Source organism: Macrotis lagotis, chromosome 3, assembly GCF_037893015.1.
Source record: "Macrotis lagotis isolate mMagLag1 chromosome 3, bilby.v1.9.chrom.fasta, whole genome shotgun sequence".
Taxonomy (NCBI): Eukaryota; Metazoa; Chordata; class Mammalia; order Peramelemorphia; family Peramelidae; genus Macrotis; species Macrotis lagotis.
In genome coordinates, this window is record NC_133660.1 from 166,407,487 (window position 1) to 166,422,592 (window position 15,106).

General features: G+C 33.9%; 1 protein-coding gene across 18 annotated transcripts in view; it reads left to right on the plus strand.

The window, feature by feature from the left end:
• Positions 1-15,106, plus strand: part of FRYL (FRY like transcription coactivator) — a 283,659-nt gene that overhangs the window by 238,854 nt on the left and 29,699 nt on the right. For all 18 annotated transcript variants that reach the window (XM_074229478.1, XM_074229492.1, XM_074229477.1 and 15 more), the window contains 6 exons: positions 3,308-3,478; positions 5,428-5,568; positions 12,518-12,715; positions 13,586-13,747; positions 14,163-14,237; positions 14,444-14,620. In XM_074229478.1, the coding sequence (XP_074085579.1) occupies positions 3,308-3,478; positions 5,428-5,568; positions 12,518-12,715; positions 13,586-13,747; positions 14,163-14,237; positions 14,444-14,620 (924 nt within the window). The remainder of the gene's footprint in view (positions 1-3,307; positions 3,479-5,427; positions 5,569-12,517; positions 12,716-13,585; positions 13,748-14,162; positions 14,238-14,443; positions 14,621-15,106) is intronic.

The following is a 15,106-nucleotide window of genomic DNA, read 5'->3' on the forward strand; positions in this document are numbered from 1 at the left end:
TGGGTGCAATGAATACTTTACCCAACCCCCTTATTTTATAGATGAGGAAACTAAGGCCCAGAAAGTTTTATCCACCCTAAATCTGCATAGTCAGGTTAAGTTGAACTGAAATTTACAAATTAAGTCCACAGTAAGTTACTGAAAATAAATTAGAATAGATGTGAAAATAAATAGTAGTGATCAGCAGCACAAGCTTTTAAATTTACAAACAAAACCAGCAAAGATAAGCTTCAAAAACAATTAGTAATTTTTTAAATCAACTCTAGTTGATAAATACTAGATAACAGAATTGAAGTGAACATGTCATTAGAAGTACATAGGAGACATTCATAATTAAATAAATTACATCAGCTAAAGATTCTCTGAAAAATACAAACAAATCAATGCTCATCCCAAAGTAAAGAAAGAAATTAAATAATGGAATGTCCCATGCCAAGGAAAGATTCCATTCAACTTTTGTATGCAAGGTATCTGGTATTACTGAATTTGCACTACCACAGCAAAAGTAAATCATAACACATAAACACATAATATTGCAAAGACAAATTGAAGACTTAATAATGGGGCATTGCACTGGAAATAGGAAAGCAGTATGTTGGTCATAATCAGGGAAATAATTAAAGAAAATTTTCCTGAACTAAAAGACAATCTCAGCATGCATATTGCTTCTCTGTTATTTGTGATAAAGAATGTTTATTTCCTTCCTGTTGAGTAGTGAATAACAGGTTCCTCTCTAGATGTCTTTAATCGGCAGGAAGTAGATGAGCTTTGGGAAGTTTAGATTGAATCTTTAATTGCTATCTCCTTTATAACTCTTGAGTGGTCTTTGTTCTATTTTGTGAACACTTGTTATGCAAATATCTTCATTTTTAATCTCACCCAAATCATCATCTTCTAAGCATTCTCTATGCAATTGAGGGTCTCAGCATGGAACCCACTGATTGGAAATGGCCTTCATATACAAGCAAAGAGCTAGTATATCAAGAAATTCATATTGTCAAGCAAGATACCTTTATTAATCACATTTGGACCAATAAGTTTAAAATCAATTTTAAAATGTTTTCTTAAATGTAACAACTTTTGTTCAGATAAATTTTTTCTTTTTTAATAAAACAGAACCTTCTTATAGATACATACATACATACAAATGCATGTGATATTGCTATTTGGATGCATACCTTCTCTATACTTTTTACACAGATGTACAAGTAATATGGGCATATGCATATGCTTCCAAAAAAGAGAATCCAGAATGTCTAAAAAAAAAAAAGAACCTATTTTATTTACATGTGTGTGTCTGTGTGTATGTCAAGAAGATGTGGGTTTAAATTTGCCTCAAAAAACAAGCCATGTAATTCTGGCAAATCATACTTGTTTTTGTCCTCAGTTCCCTTATCTGAAAGATATAAGTATAATCCTATCATATGTCCCTAACGAGACATTTAGGAGGATCAAGTGAGATAATGTAATACAGAGCATTCTTTATTACATTTTAAATGTCAGCTATTATTTTAACCATATCTATCCTTGAGAGAGAACCTAATTTTTTTTCTTTTGTAAAGTTTTTCATATTCTAAAGTTATTTTAATACACAGTTGTGACATTTTAAAAGCATTTGCCAGATTTCTTTTCATCTATTACAGATGATCTTTTAACTCTTATTTAAATAACTAGACAGCTCAAATATTAGGTTTTTAAGAAATTTTGAAATGTTTTTATGAAAAATAAATATTTAAGAAATATAGGAAAGTAGGTATCATTCATACAGAGTACCTTCAAGGATATTTCTTAGGGTTAATAGAATCTCTTATACATACCACAAATAAAGTCTTTTCATTGGTAATGCCTATTGATGATATTGACCCCTAAGGTATTTTATAAAAGCTTTAAATGGTTTCGTAATCATTTATTAAATTATTGCTTAACTCTTTTGTGAAGAAGAAGAAAGATGAAGGAAGCTGAGACTGAATCTCCTTATCTTGGCCACGAAGGCCAAGAATAGAAAAAGCTCTATTTCCAGGGCTGATTAGAGCCATTTTTGATTTGAGCTAGTCTACTTTTTGTTTGTTTGTTTGTTTGTTTGTTTGTTTGTTTGTTTGTTTTTGCAAAGCAGTAGGGTTAAGTGAATTATTAAATATCTGAGACTGGATTTGAAATCAGGTCCTCCGGAGTCCAGGGCTGGTACTCTATCCACTGTGCCACCTAGCTGCCCCTAGTTTGCTCCTTCTTAGGCATGCTGGAACCCTGGCTTCCTATTCTGTAATCCCTGTTCCTTACTCTTAAGGGTCACCATATTGATATATAATAAAAACATTTAGTTGATTTTGCTCTCCTTCATCTCAGAACTCAGAAGCAAAAGTGATCTATCAAACTCAGCCTCCCATAGCAGGTTTTATGAGCATGTTCAACCACCCATGACTGGTCATGACCCAGTCAGTTCACCTTTTAGAGCCTCATTTTCCTCATCTGTAAGTATGAGGATAATAACACTTTGACTCCCCACTTTATAAATTTTTATAAATTTTTTGCAGGAAGTTTATTTGCCTCAAAAGTTGTTTCTTCCTTGAAAACATTCAAAAAATGTTTGAGTTTCATAAATTTAACATTCTGCAAGGATCTATAATGTCATTGGTATGGGTATTTCCTCTTTTGTAGAGCACTCCTCTGACTGAAAAATTCATCAACTTGCAATCAACCTGGTGGTGTGCTTCTGGGATTGTCCAGATAACAGTCATAGATCCAGTTACTTCACCCATCCTTGGAGTCTTTTTCAACATAATAAGACCTGAGAGCTTTAGCTCTACTAGTATAGCATTACAGATCCAAGGAACTCTGATGTTCATCTGACTAGGGTTTGAATGAAGGGGGGGAAATTATATAAACAATAATTTATTGTAGCATATTCCGTTCCTACAATATTCTAATATCTTGACATGCTGCCATAACAACATTAAAGCTAGGTATAGTAACAAGGGTTTTTCAGAAGTATTAAATTTCTTTCATTGTCTTGTCAGTGGATACCCTGGCAACTTTGGCAGTATGATCAGAGATGATTTTCGGGCAATCCCAGTACCCTGGGATTATCTTAATTACAATTCATAGCTCAGAACTGAATGGGGATTTCTTAAGACTTCCTCAAATGTGTCAAAAACCCATGGAGATGCTCTTAGAATTAACTTATTTCCTTCAGCATTTAGATAAGTTTTAGACTAGACCAAAGGCAAACCTATACTTCCTCTTAATTGAGTTTAGACTTAATGTCTTTTATTGCTGTTTTGTTTTTGAATGAAATACACTTATTTTCCAGGTCTGTGCAGAAGAAAAATCACCAACACTTGTCAATTTGGCTCACATGATGAGTTTATACAGTACTCACACTTACTCCAGGGATTGCTCAAATTGGATTAATGTAGTGTGTCGATATCTACATGATTCCTTCTCAGAAACTACATTTAATCTTGTAACTTATCTTGCTGAGGTAAATTTTCCTTAAATTGTTGATCCATGCATCATTTTGAAATTTGATAAAATTTCCAGTTGAAATATGTTTTTCTAACCTTTATTTAACTGATATTCTAAGTACTCTAAAATCAACTAATTTGAGGAATAATTTAATAGAATCCACAAAATTTCCTTCTCTTAAAATAATAAAGAAAATAATTCTTTGGCTTCTAGTTTGAAAGTAATGTTTAAAATTTTCAAAATACTAGCAAAATCTCTCAGAAATTAGAATAATAATTTCACTGCTGTAATTCAGTCTAAAAGCTTCTATTAAGTAAATTTTTTAATCATAAAGGTACTATGAATTACTTTTTATATAGATGTTACCTTTAAATTACCTATAAGCCAAAAAATTTATCATGTATTCATTATAAGAATGTCTAGGCTCTGACTTGTAAATTCTATCCAAGAACCCCCTAACATTACAGTGAATGCCACCAAATCTCCTACCAAACAAGAACTTTTTCAAGTTTGTAAGTCAGAATTTCAATCTATCAGTGTCCAAAACCAAGTCTATATAAGTCAAAAAAAAAAGATGTAAACAAAGATGGAAGCTCTTTGTAATATTTATAACAAGAACTGAACTTCTCTATGCACTAATGTTCTCTGCTGGAAAATGGACCATTGCTGTGATATTAATAAATGCTGACAGAGCTAATATGTGATTTGCTATTCATGTTTAAACAGACACTAAGTAGCCATATTCACTTTGGGAAGTTCATGGTATGTCAAAATTTACAAACTCAATATCTACATTTTAATGGTAGTTTCAACAGAGTAAGATAAGAATAAAGTTTCACTTAAAAGGCATCATCTGAGAGATGAAGCACATATATCCCTCCCAAATCCTCGGTTCCTTTTGAATTATCCTAGAAGTAAATTGACTTCTGCAAAACCTCAATATTGAAGCTCACTTTAAACAAGACCATAAAACCTAGGTTAGTTCTAGACTTTACCAGGTGTCTCCCTCCTGGGACCCCTCAATACAGACCCTTATCTATTTAATCATACACTACCCTTGAACCAAAGTTTTTCATAGATATAGTGAAGGTATAGTCTAAGCCTTGACAGTTTTTATATTTTCATAGTTCACAATTAACTGATGTTTGTTTGTTTTTTAATGTGATAACATATGTTTTATCTCCTCCCTCATATATTGCACTTTGTTGTCCCAGTTAAGATGTTGATTTGTTATTTTAACCAAAGATAAAGGCTGTTAAAAATGGATGATGTTAAGGAAGGTTTTGAGAGCAAAATAATAAATAATAAAAAGTAATAAAATACTTTTCCAAAACACAGAAACATAAAACAGAAACACTGTTTCCTACCAGATAGTTCTGCATAATCTTCTGAATTTATTATAGTCTGTATTCAAATATTCCAGTTGCCAAATTAAGATAAATGTTTTATTTTAACATCTAAATGTGTTTAACTCTTTTATTGTTAAATGCTGTTATTTTTATCAGTCTTGGGCATACACATTGTAAAGAGCTTAACTTTTATTCTGTGCTTTTAATCAGTTTTATTTGATTTAAATTTTCACAAGCTATAGTCTTATAAGAATGTTTTCACATTTCGTAAACAACTACTTTTGAGTAAATTAAAGAAATATGTTGTACATTGTGCACCCTAGCAGCAACATGGGGGGGGTGATGACCAACCTTGATGGACTTGCTCATTCCATTAGTGCAACAATCAGGCATAATACTTTATTTTTTTCTTCCTTAAGGCTATGATTTCTGTCTCATCACATTCAACTTAGATCAATGTATACCATAGAAACAATGTAAAGATTAACAGACTGCCTTCTGTAGGGGGAGGGAAGCAAGATTAGGAGGAAAATTGTAAATAATTTTAAATTTAAAATTAAAAAAAATATATGTTGTGTAACCTGACTAAAGTGTAACTTGATTACATTGTTTTTAGCTTTTAGAAAAAGGGCTGTCCAGTATGCAGCAGTCTTTACTACAGATCATTTATAGCCTTCTGAGTCACATTGACCTCTCAGCAGCCCCAGTGAAACAATTTAATTTGGAGATCATAAAGGTTATTGGGAAATATGTACAGGTGAGTCTTCTAGTTTGATAATCAGAAAATGTTTATGTCAGGTCTCATGTATTGCAAAAGATTTGACCATTTGGAATTAGTGCTGATTTGACTTTGACTATACTGAAAATTACCCTTAAATTATTTATAAATATGTTAAAGAAATTGGTATGTAAAGGAAAAGTTTAATTTAAAAAAGAAAGACCTTAATAACAATATTTTGGCTCTTTAAGGTTTGCAGATCACTTATTTACATATGATTATTTGTATGTGGAAATACTGTTCAACATTGTTTTGACTTAAAACTTCTCTCTCTTTATTTTTATTATTAAATTTTATTTTTTCACATAACAAAGACTATTTTCCCACTCTCTTAACCTTCCCATCAGTTAATGAAAAAAGTGAAAAACAAAAACCTTGTAACAATTAAAATGATATGATGATGATAGCTAAACAGATAAGGCATGCTAAGCTCTATCTTAGCCATCTCATTTGATCCTCTCAACAACCCTGAAAGGTTGATGCTCTTATTATCCCCATTTTACAGATGAGAAAACTGAAGGAAGTAAAGGTTAAATGACTTGCTCTGTGTTGCAAAGCTAATAAGTGTCTGAGGTTGAATTTGAACTGGGATCTCCCTGAATCCAGTCCTAGTGTTCTATTCATAGTGCCATCTAGCTGCCTCCAGTATGCATTTGATTTGAATGGAAATAATTATTCTGTAATTAAGATAGGATTATTAATTGGCATAGTGGATAGAGCACTGGACTTGGAAGCAGGAAGACTCATTTTCATAAGTTCAAATCTCACCTCAGACACTTGCCAGCTGTATGAGGCTGTTCTACCCTGTTTGCCTCAGTTCCTCATCTGTAAAAATGAGCTGGAGAAGGAAATAGCAAACTAGTCCAATTTCTCTGCCAAGAAAATGTCCAGAAATGGGCTTTCAAAGAGTGAGACACAGTTGAAACAACTGAACAACAAGAATTTATCAAATAGTCAAAATTCCTGAACTTTAACTAATTTCCTGTTCTGTAAAATGTAAGGTACTATAGAAAAATGTATGGCATAGTTAATTGTCTCTTCTTTTTGTTAAAATCCCTAATCCATGTCCAATTCTTAGAATAAGAATATATTTCCAAAAAAAAGAATGTCTTCATTCTTCTTGATGTTTTCTTTTTCTTGTTTTAAACAAAGATATTATCATCAAATATTTATTGCAACTCCAAAAATGCACTGGAATTGTGAGTTTCTATTTTTTAAATGCATTTTTTAAGATGATGCCAGCCATTTACACGATTGTGCCCTTGGTAATCTCTTTTGCATTTGGAATAGAACTTTTAATGTAATTTATTGGAAATATTGTCCCTGGAGAAATTTTGGCTTTTTACAAAAAAGCTTGTACATAAATGCCTGGAGCCTAATTACTTGTCTGAAAAATGATGATTCTTTCCCCTTATTCACAGGTTTATTTAATGTTAAACATGGTTATTTACAATAACATTCTCATAATGATTCTAGAATTATCTGGACATTTTCTTTATTGACAGTCATATACTTAAGTGATTGTCCTTGGGCCAGGACATACTTGATTAAATGGATGACTCACTGCCACTGCAACTCTTTATTTTACATGGCATTGCTTTTTTAAGGATAGGGTTTTTTGGGGCGGCTAGGTGGCGTAGTGGATGAAGCACCGGCCCTGGAGTCAGGAGTACCTGGGTTCAAATCCAGTCTCAGACACTTAATAATTACCTAGCTGTGTGGCCTTGGGCAAGCCACTTAACCCCGTTTGCCTTACAAAAAAAAAAAAACTTAAAAAAAAGGATAGGGTTTTTTCTTCATTGACTCTAATCAGAATCACCAGCTGAGAAAGCTTATAGACTTAGTGGTTTAGTAAAATCAGAGTAGAAGAACTTTGGGAGTGATTGTTCCAACTGCAGCCTACCACAGGTCTGTTTCCAATCCAGCCCTTGAGCTCAAAGCCATTATCAGCAGAAGAGAAGCAGCTTTTCTTGTGAAGCAGAGACCAGTCATCCCACTTGCTGCCCACCAAGTGCTGCTCAGAGGTGAAGGAAGCCAGCCTCTCTGAAGTAGCAAGATCTTCTAAGGTAGAGAGAAGAAATAACACATTGCCTGGCAAGATCACCGAAGTTCCCTCAGATCTTGCTGGAGCTGGTCCAGAACCCTGATGCCATCACCTGGGTAGCTACACTCTTTAGCCCCAGTGATGAAGACTCAGAAAACAAAGTCAGTAACACAAATTAAAATTTCATTGGTGGAAATGCCATTCAAGAAAAGGCATTCCTATCTATGCTAGGGTATAGAAGATGGCAGAACTTGTTTTTCTGACAGATAAACTTTCCATATATCATATGATTTCTCTTCCATTAAAGAGAGTTCTATGAGAGCAGGGACTTTATTTTTACTTGTATCCCCAGTACTAAGCACAAAGATTTATAAATAGAAAATGCTTAATAAATACTTTTCATTCATTTATTCCTGATTCCCACAATTGCTGGTGTTTACTCTCCCTAACTACCTCATATTTAATTATTTTTTACTTAGTTGTGTATATTTTTTATGTATACTTGTCTTTCTCAATAGGCTCATTCCTTTTAAGTATCCCTCATGTGTAGCCAGAGCCTCATTAATAGTTGTTCTGTAATAAATACTTCTTGATTGATTGGTTTCTTGAAATAAGCATGAAATGTGAGCCTGGGGGATGTTCAGAGGTGTGGAATGTTGTGTTGGGAACAGGACCAAGGCCAGTTTGGGTGCAACGTAATGCATATGATAAGACTAAAAGGTTAGGTGAAAGTCAAATTGTAAAGTACTTTAAATGTCAGTGACATTTGTATTTGGCAATGAAGGCTATAAGGGAATCACTAGAGCTTATTGAGACAGGGAATGGCTCAGTCTGATGTGTACTTTTAAGAATCTCACCATGGTGCACATGGGCATGCCAAAGGATGAACTGGAAAGGGATTAGATTTGAGGCAGAAAAATAAAATTAGAGTATTTTACAATGTCTACAAAGCCCCACGAATGCAGGGAGGTAATGGGAGCCTGAACAAGAGTGGTGGCTATATCATTGTAGAAAGAAGCAATAAATGCAGGGGAGGTATAATTGATAATAGTTGGAAATGAAATCAAACCTGATTAAAATGTTTTTTAAATTCAGAATTACTTCTACACCATCTAGGCCTTAAACCTAAAGTACAGGTGTGATTGTGCCACTATTCTTCATATGAAACTAAGTAATACCCAAGTTTTAGCCAAACTGATCTACAAACTGATGACATTCCATCTATCTTTCTTTACATCAGGGCAGGGAATCCTTTTAGAAGCCAAGGGCCATTTGGATAGTTCTAACATCATTCAATGATTTAAAATGTTTAATTAGTTCACCCCTAAAAAGCTACTAAATTTTTTGAATTTTGAATCTTCCCTGTGATTTCCTTGGTGATACCAGACGAATCCCACCTGTGGGCCCTGCTTTATATAGACCATCTTCTGTGACTGGACTTCTCTCCTTCCTCACCTTCACTTCTTGGAACCCCTAGCTCCTTTCAAATTAAGTACCTCCTCCTACAAATTTTTCCCAGTTTTCTCCATCCATCAAAAAAATTACTTTGTATATTTTTATATTTTGTATTTATCTATCTATGTATTTGTTGTTTTCTTGAATGGAATCTCTGAGGTCATGAACTGTTCCATTGTCTTTATATCCCCAGAAACTTTGAAAGCATTAGATAAAGAATTTAGTGGAAATATTTTTCAATAGTAGAGTACTGTATCCAGAAAGGAACTTTAGAAATAATATAATTTAACCCACTTTTATGTATTTCATTTTAGATGAAATGAGCAGTATCTTGGTTTGGCTTGGTCATTTCCAGTTCCATTTATTTGTATGAGCAGAAAGAAATGCTTAAGGAATCCTGATTTTGATAGAGTCCCCTTGGGCATACTCATTTTTAATTACAAAGTAACTCAAAGCTTCAAATTTTGAAAGAATAGTAACTTAGTTTCCACCTATGGCTCTTTAATTATACATGTATATTTTTAGCCAAAAAAGTAAACTAATGGACATGTAGCTAAATGGTGCGTGGTAGTCTCTGAAGTCAGGAGGACCTGAGTTCAAAATTCACCTCAGACACTTAGTAACTCTGTGAACCCAAAGTCATTTAATTCATGTAACCCTGATTGCCTTGCATCCAGGGCCATCTCCAATCATCCTGATTGCTATCTGGCCACTGGACTCAAATGGTTCTGGAGAAGAAAGTGAGGCTGGTGACTGAAAACAGCCCACACACACAAACACACACTCAAATCCAATTCACAAGCATATCAACATCAACATTATCTTCATCATTAGTCACTGGAGAATTCAATGTGCAGACTATGTTGAAAAGTGATTCCCAACATATGGCCAGGTCCTTCAGATGCTCCTTTTCTGGTACTATCTTTATTTTATTAAGCCATTATAGATCTTTATGAAAGAAATCTGTAATCATTCAGAAGAGATTTGACCTGAGCATCCATACAGAAAATAGAACAGGACAAGGAAAGTAGGTTCAAATAGACAACACTTTTATTAATCCCAAGATTCCTATGAAAGCCAAGACCTATCATTTTAATCTCACATTTCATTGGTGTTGCTCTGTGGCAGCAAGACATGGAATGACACCATATTTGAAGAATTAAAAATGCCTAGCTCATTGAGTGTATTGAAGAATTCATAGTGTATATAGAAGCAACCTGCAAGATAAACAACATGGAGCTCTGAAGAAGAACAGCAGTAAAAGACATGAAGGAACTGATATCTTCTCGAATAGGTGGAGAAAATGGTCTGGTCATTTGGTAAGATCAAGGAATTAAAGTGGCAAACTGGGAGGACATGGACAGGAGTCATACAGAGACCACAAATCCCTCTGAATATTTGAAAAAGTCAATACAGGTGTAGACAGTTTAAAATATCTCTAATATCAATTCAGCATGTATAAATAAATATATAATATAAAATGCTAGGGGGCAGCTAGGTGGCACAGTGGATAGAACACCGGCCCTGGAGTCAGGAGTACCTGAGTTCAAATCCAGTCTCAGACACTTAATAATTACCTAGCTGTGTGGCCTTGGGCAAGCCACTTAACCCCATTTGCCTTGCAAAAAAAACGAAAATAAAAAAAATAAATAAAATGCTGCTTACCAAAATGGTTTTGCTTTAAAAAGTTGCTAGTTTCTGTTCTAGATTTACCCTGAAAAAGTGTAGACTTTTAGGCATATTTTCAAATTTCCTGAGATATACCCAAGGAAAACTTCTACTTAATTTGTTAATAGAAATTTAAGAGTTTCTTTAAAATCTGTCTAAAATATTTCCATACTGCTTCAGCAATTGCTATAAAATGGCCAAAATCTAGGAGTTTATTTATGACCTTATTCTTCTATAACTTCTCCAATCCAACATTTTGAAAACTAATTTGACTATGAATATATTAGACCATATATCTAGGTTATTTATAAGACTATACTGAAATATAGGAGGCCAACTCTTGATCTCTTGCAGATAAAACAAAGTTCTAAAACTCTTTGTTGAAAATATAGTTGATTTGTGGTTGTGCAGCTGTATTGATTGATAGATATATGTAGAATGATAGATAAATAATGATCTTCACTTTTATAGACATCTCTATCTCTTATAGAAATTGTACATGAATTTGGGAATAGGAAAAGAACTTAATTGTCCTTTTCCTTCAAGTGCAAAAAAAGGGAGGGCAGTAATTAGCTTATAGGAACCATTATTGAAGCAATGACTAGAAGACTATTTACTTGGAAGACCTTGCTGTCCTAACCTAATTCTTTAAATGACCAATTTTTATGCAGACCCCCTTCTAAATCCCTTGACATATATTGTACTTCTCCATCCCACCTTTTTGTTAGCGTACTAGAAAAGCTGTTTACAAACCAGAAATGTTATTTGTCTTTTTGCAGCAAAGTACTTAATGACTTGAGTGTCATTTTCTGTAGAACTGGGGTTTCTTAAAGCTCATCCCTCTTTCATTTTTACTTGCAAGTCAAGACACTACCTATCTGAAGTCATTGATTTATAGAATGGAGGGCAAACAACTACAGCATTCTGCACATAATAATGGAGAGGGATCATCTCATCTTTTTCAGAACCCAGTTGAAAAGTGAGATGGTAGTGTATCTGGAACGCAGGGTCAGTCAGGAAGACAATGGATACAAACACAGTCTACGTACACTTTTATGTTATTGTTTAGTCGTGTCCTGCTCTTGGTGAAAGCCTTTGGAGTTTTCTTGGCAGAGATACTGGAGTGGTTTGCCATATTCCCTTCTCCAGCTCATTTTACAGATGAGAAAATTGAGACAAACAGGGTGAAATGACTTGCTGGAGTCACACAGGGAGGAAATATCTAAGATGTCATTAAGATGAGGTCTAGCATTCTTTCCACTGACCCCCTTTAGGGGAGTGAGGAGTCTAAACCTCTGCCCTCAGTTTCCTCTTCTATAAAATGGGGATGAAATACCTCCCAGGATTGTTATGAGAATCAGATATTTTTGTTGTAAAGTGCTTAGCAGAGTACTTGGCACATAGTAAGGGCTGTATAACTATATTTTTAAAGAAGAGTTCCTTCTCAAAGAGGTAAGATTTAATCAGGAGTAATTTACCATTCCCAAGAAATCATGTAATAAATAACATGTGATTGCTGTTGACTACTTAAAATAAATGTACTCTGTGTGTACATAACCAAATGTTCCACTTCATCTAAGCTCATCTTTTCCTGTACCCTAAATTTCCTTCAAGAGCAATAGCTTATCTTGGTTTCATTTCATGTATCTGTTACCTTAAAGAGAAAATATATAATTTCTAAGAGAAATGGTTTCCAGGGCTGCTCCTCTAGGCATAAGAAAAAATTTTGTGACTAATATATTTTTTCTTATTTCTAATTAGAGTCCATACTGGAAAGAAGCCCTCAACATATTAAAGCTGGTGGTGTCCCGATCTGCAAGTCTTGTTGTCCCTAATGATATTCCTAAGAGTTATGGCAGTGATATTGGTTCTCCTGAAATATCATTCACAAAAATTTTTAATAATGTTTCCAAGGAATTGCCTGGAAAGACATTAGATTTTCATTTTGATATATCTGAGGTAATTCTTTATATAATCAAAATACCATTCAAACATAAAAATGTAACCCATTTTCAACAGAATTTTACATATATATTATACACACATCAAGGGATCAGTTTGATTCCTTAACCTGATGTCTAGAAGTCATTCCTTACCTGAGACCTCACCAATGGCTCTCCCCCCAGCACCTAACCCTTGGATTTACCCCAATGAAATCTAAATAATGCTTTTTAAAAACTATTAAAATCTCAAAATCCTATTGGCCTAGCAAAAACCAAAAATAAAACAAAAACAGACTATTAAAATCCTGTGCACCAAAGATGTAATAATAGTCTTGGTGGTAGATTTTTTTTTTTGGCTGTTTAATGAGAGAAAATGTGAGAGAGAGATATATAAGCAAATACACTCATGCTTTTTGAGATGGTGCTTAGCATTACCATCCCCTGCATAGACCCTGAAAGGTAAAAATGATGAACAAGTGGGTAAAATAGAAAATTATGCTGTATTTAATTTTCTGAACAAGTTATTACAGTGAGGGCTGTTTTGTTGTTTTTGTTTTATGAATTCCAGAATATTAGATATTCTCTTAGTTAAGCTACAAAAAAGCAAAAAGCCAAATATATCTTTAGATGGTTAATTAAAGGTAGCTAAAGAATTTAAAGTTATCAATTTTTTATCAGATTTTGTTGAATTTTAGAATAATCATCTTTAAATGTATTTAAAGACCAAAAAAATTTTACAATAATTAAGACATTTTTAGAACTTCACCATCTGTATCTAATGTTACAACATGTCTTAAAATGATATTTGAACATTTCATTTCCTCTACCATTTATATCTATTGTTTTGAATTATTAGAGTCAAGTTTATTATTCCCTTTCTGTATAGACACCAATTATTGGAAATAAATATGGTGATCAACATAGTGCAACTGGAAGAAATGGGAAACCAAAAGTCATTGCGGTTACCCGAAGTACCTCTTCAACTTCATCAGGCTCTAATTCAAATGCCCTTGTGCCTGTTAGCTGGAAGAGACCTCAGTTATCCCAGGTATGTGAAAGGGAGGGAGGGAGGGAGGGAGAGGAGAAAGGAAAAAAGATAAGAGAGAGGAAAGAAGGTAAGAGAGGTAGAAGTACAGAAGGGAGACCAGAAAGAATTTTATTAAGTGATTACTCTGTACCAAGTACTTTACCTAATACAAATGGGGAGACAGCCTGTACACTCAAGGAGTTCACATTCTTAATTGAAGAAAAACACTTGAAGGCAAGTTCAGTTATAGGATCTAAGTCTGAATAGCCCCAACAGATGGTGAGGTATACAAGATGGCAATGCCAGAGTAACAGAGTTAGTATTCAGAGCCAGGTTCTCTCTTGTATCCTTTCAACTATACCACATTGGTGCTATATAGGGTTTTTTTTTGGTAATTTATCATCTCTTGACACTAAATGCTGCTTTTATGTACTAGAGAAGAACAAGAGAGAAGCTAATGAATGTGTTGTCCCTCTGTGGTCCAGAGTCTGGTCTTCCAAAGAATCCATCAGTGAGTACATTGTAAATATTGAAGCATATTCTTTCCTATTATTTTCCTGCAGTACCACTATATTAATGTTGAAAGGAAAATTCTATTGATATTTATAACAGTTCTTGACCAGTTAAAAAATTAAAAATATTATGCCTCTTATAACATTATCCATTTAAAGTAGGGTGACTTTTTTGTTTTGATCCACATTTTTTTTTCTTCTACAGGTTGTCTTTTCTTCTAATGAGGATTTAGAAGTTGGAGACCAACAAACTAGTCTTATTTCTGCAACAGAGGAAATAATTCAGGAAGAAGAAGTAGTTGTGGAGGACAACAGCAGTGAACAGCAATTTGGAGTTTTTAAGGATTTTGACTTTTTAGATGTTGAGCTGGAAGATGCAGAGGTAAGAGTCAGAGTTTTTTTCCTTGTAAATGCTAGAGTATTTAAAAGTCAAATTTGTCTGAGAACTAAGAATGTACCCATTTTGTCCTATGTTCATTGTACAGCCAGTTTATTATTCATCATGGATAAAAATTGAATTAGAAACTTCTCATGATTTTAAGTATACATACAGTAAAGCTTCAAAGTGGAGAAATAGACTTTTTAAATAAAAAATATATTTAAAGTATTGAAATTTATTTTTAAAAATTGAAAATTTTGCACATTGACCTTCTAAGCTGCAACATCATTAAGAATATGACCAAAAAGGGGTGGCTAGGTGGCGTAGTGGATAAAGCAAAGCACCGGCCCTGGAGTCAGGAGTACCTGGGTTCAAATCCGGTCTCAGACACTTAATAATTACCTAGCTGTGTGGCCTTGGGCAAGCCACTTAACCCCATTTGCCTTACAAAAACATTAAAAAAAAAAGAATATGACCAAAAAGCCTACA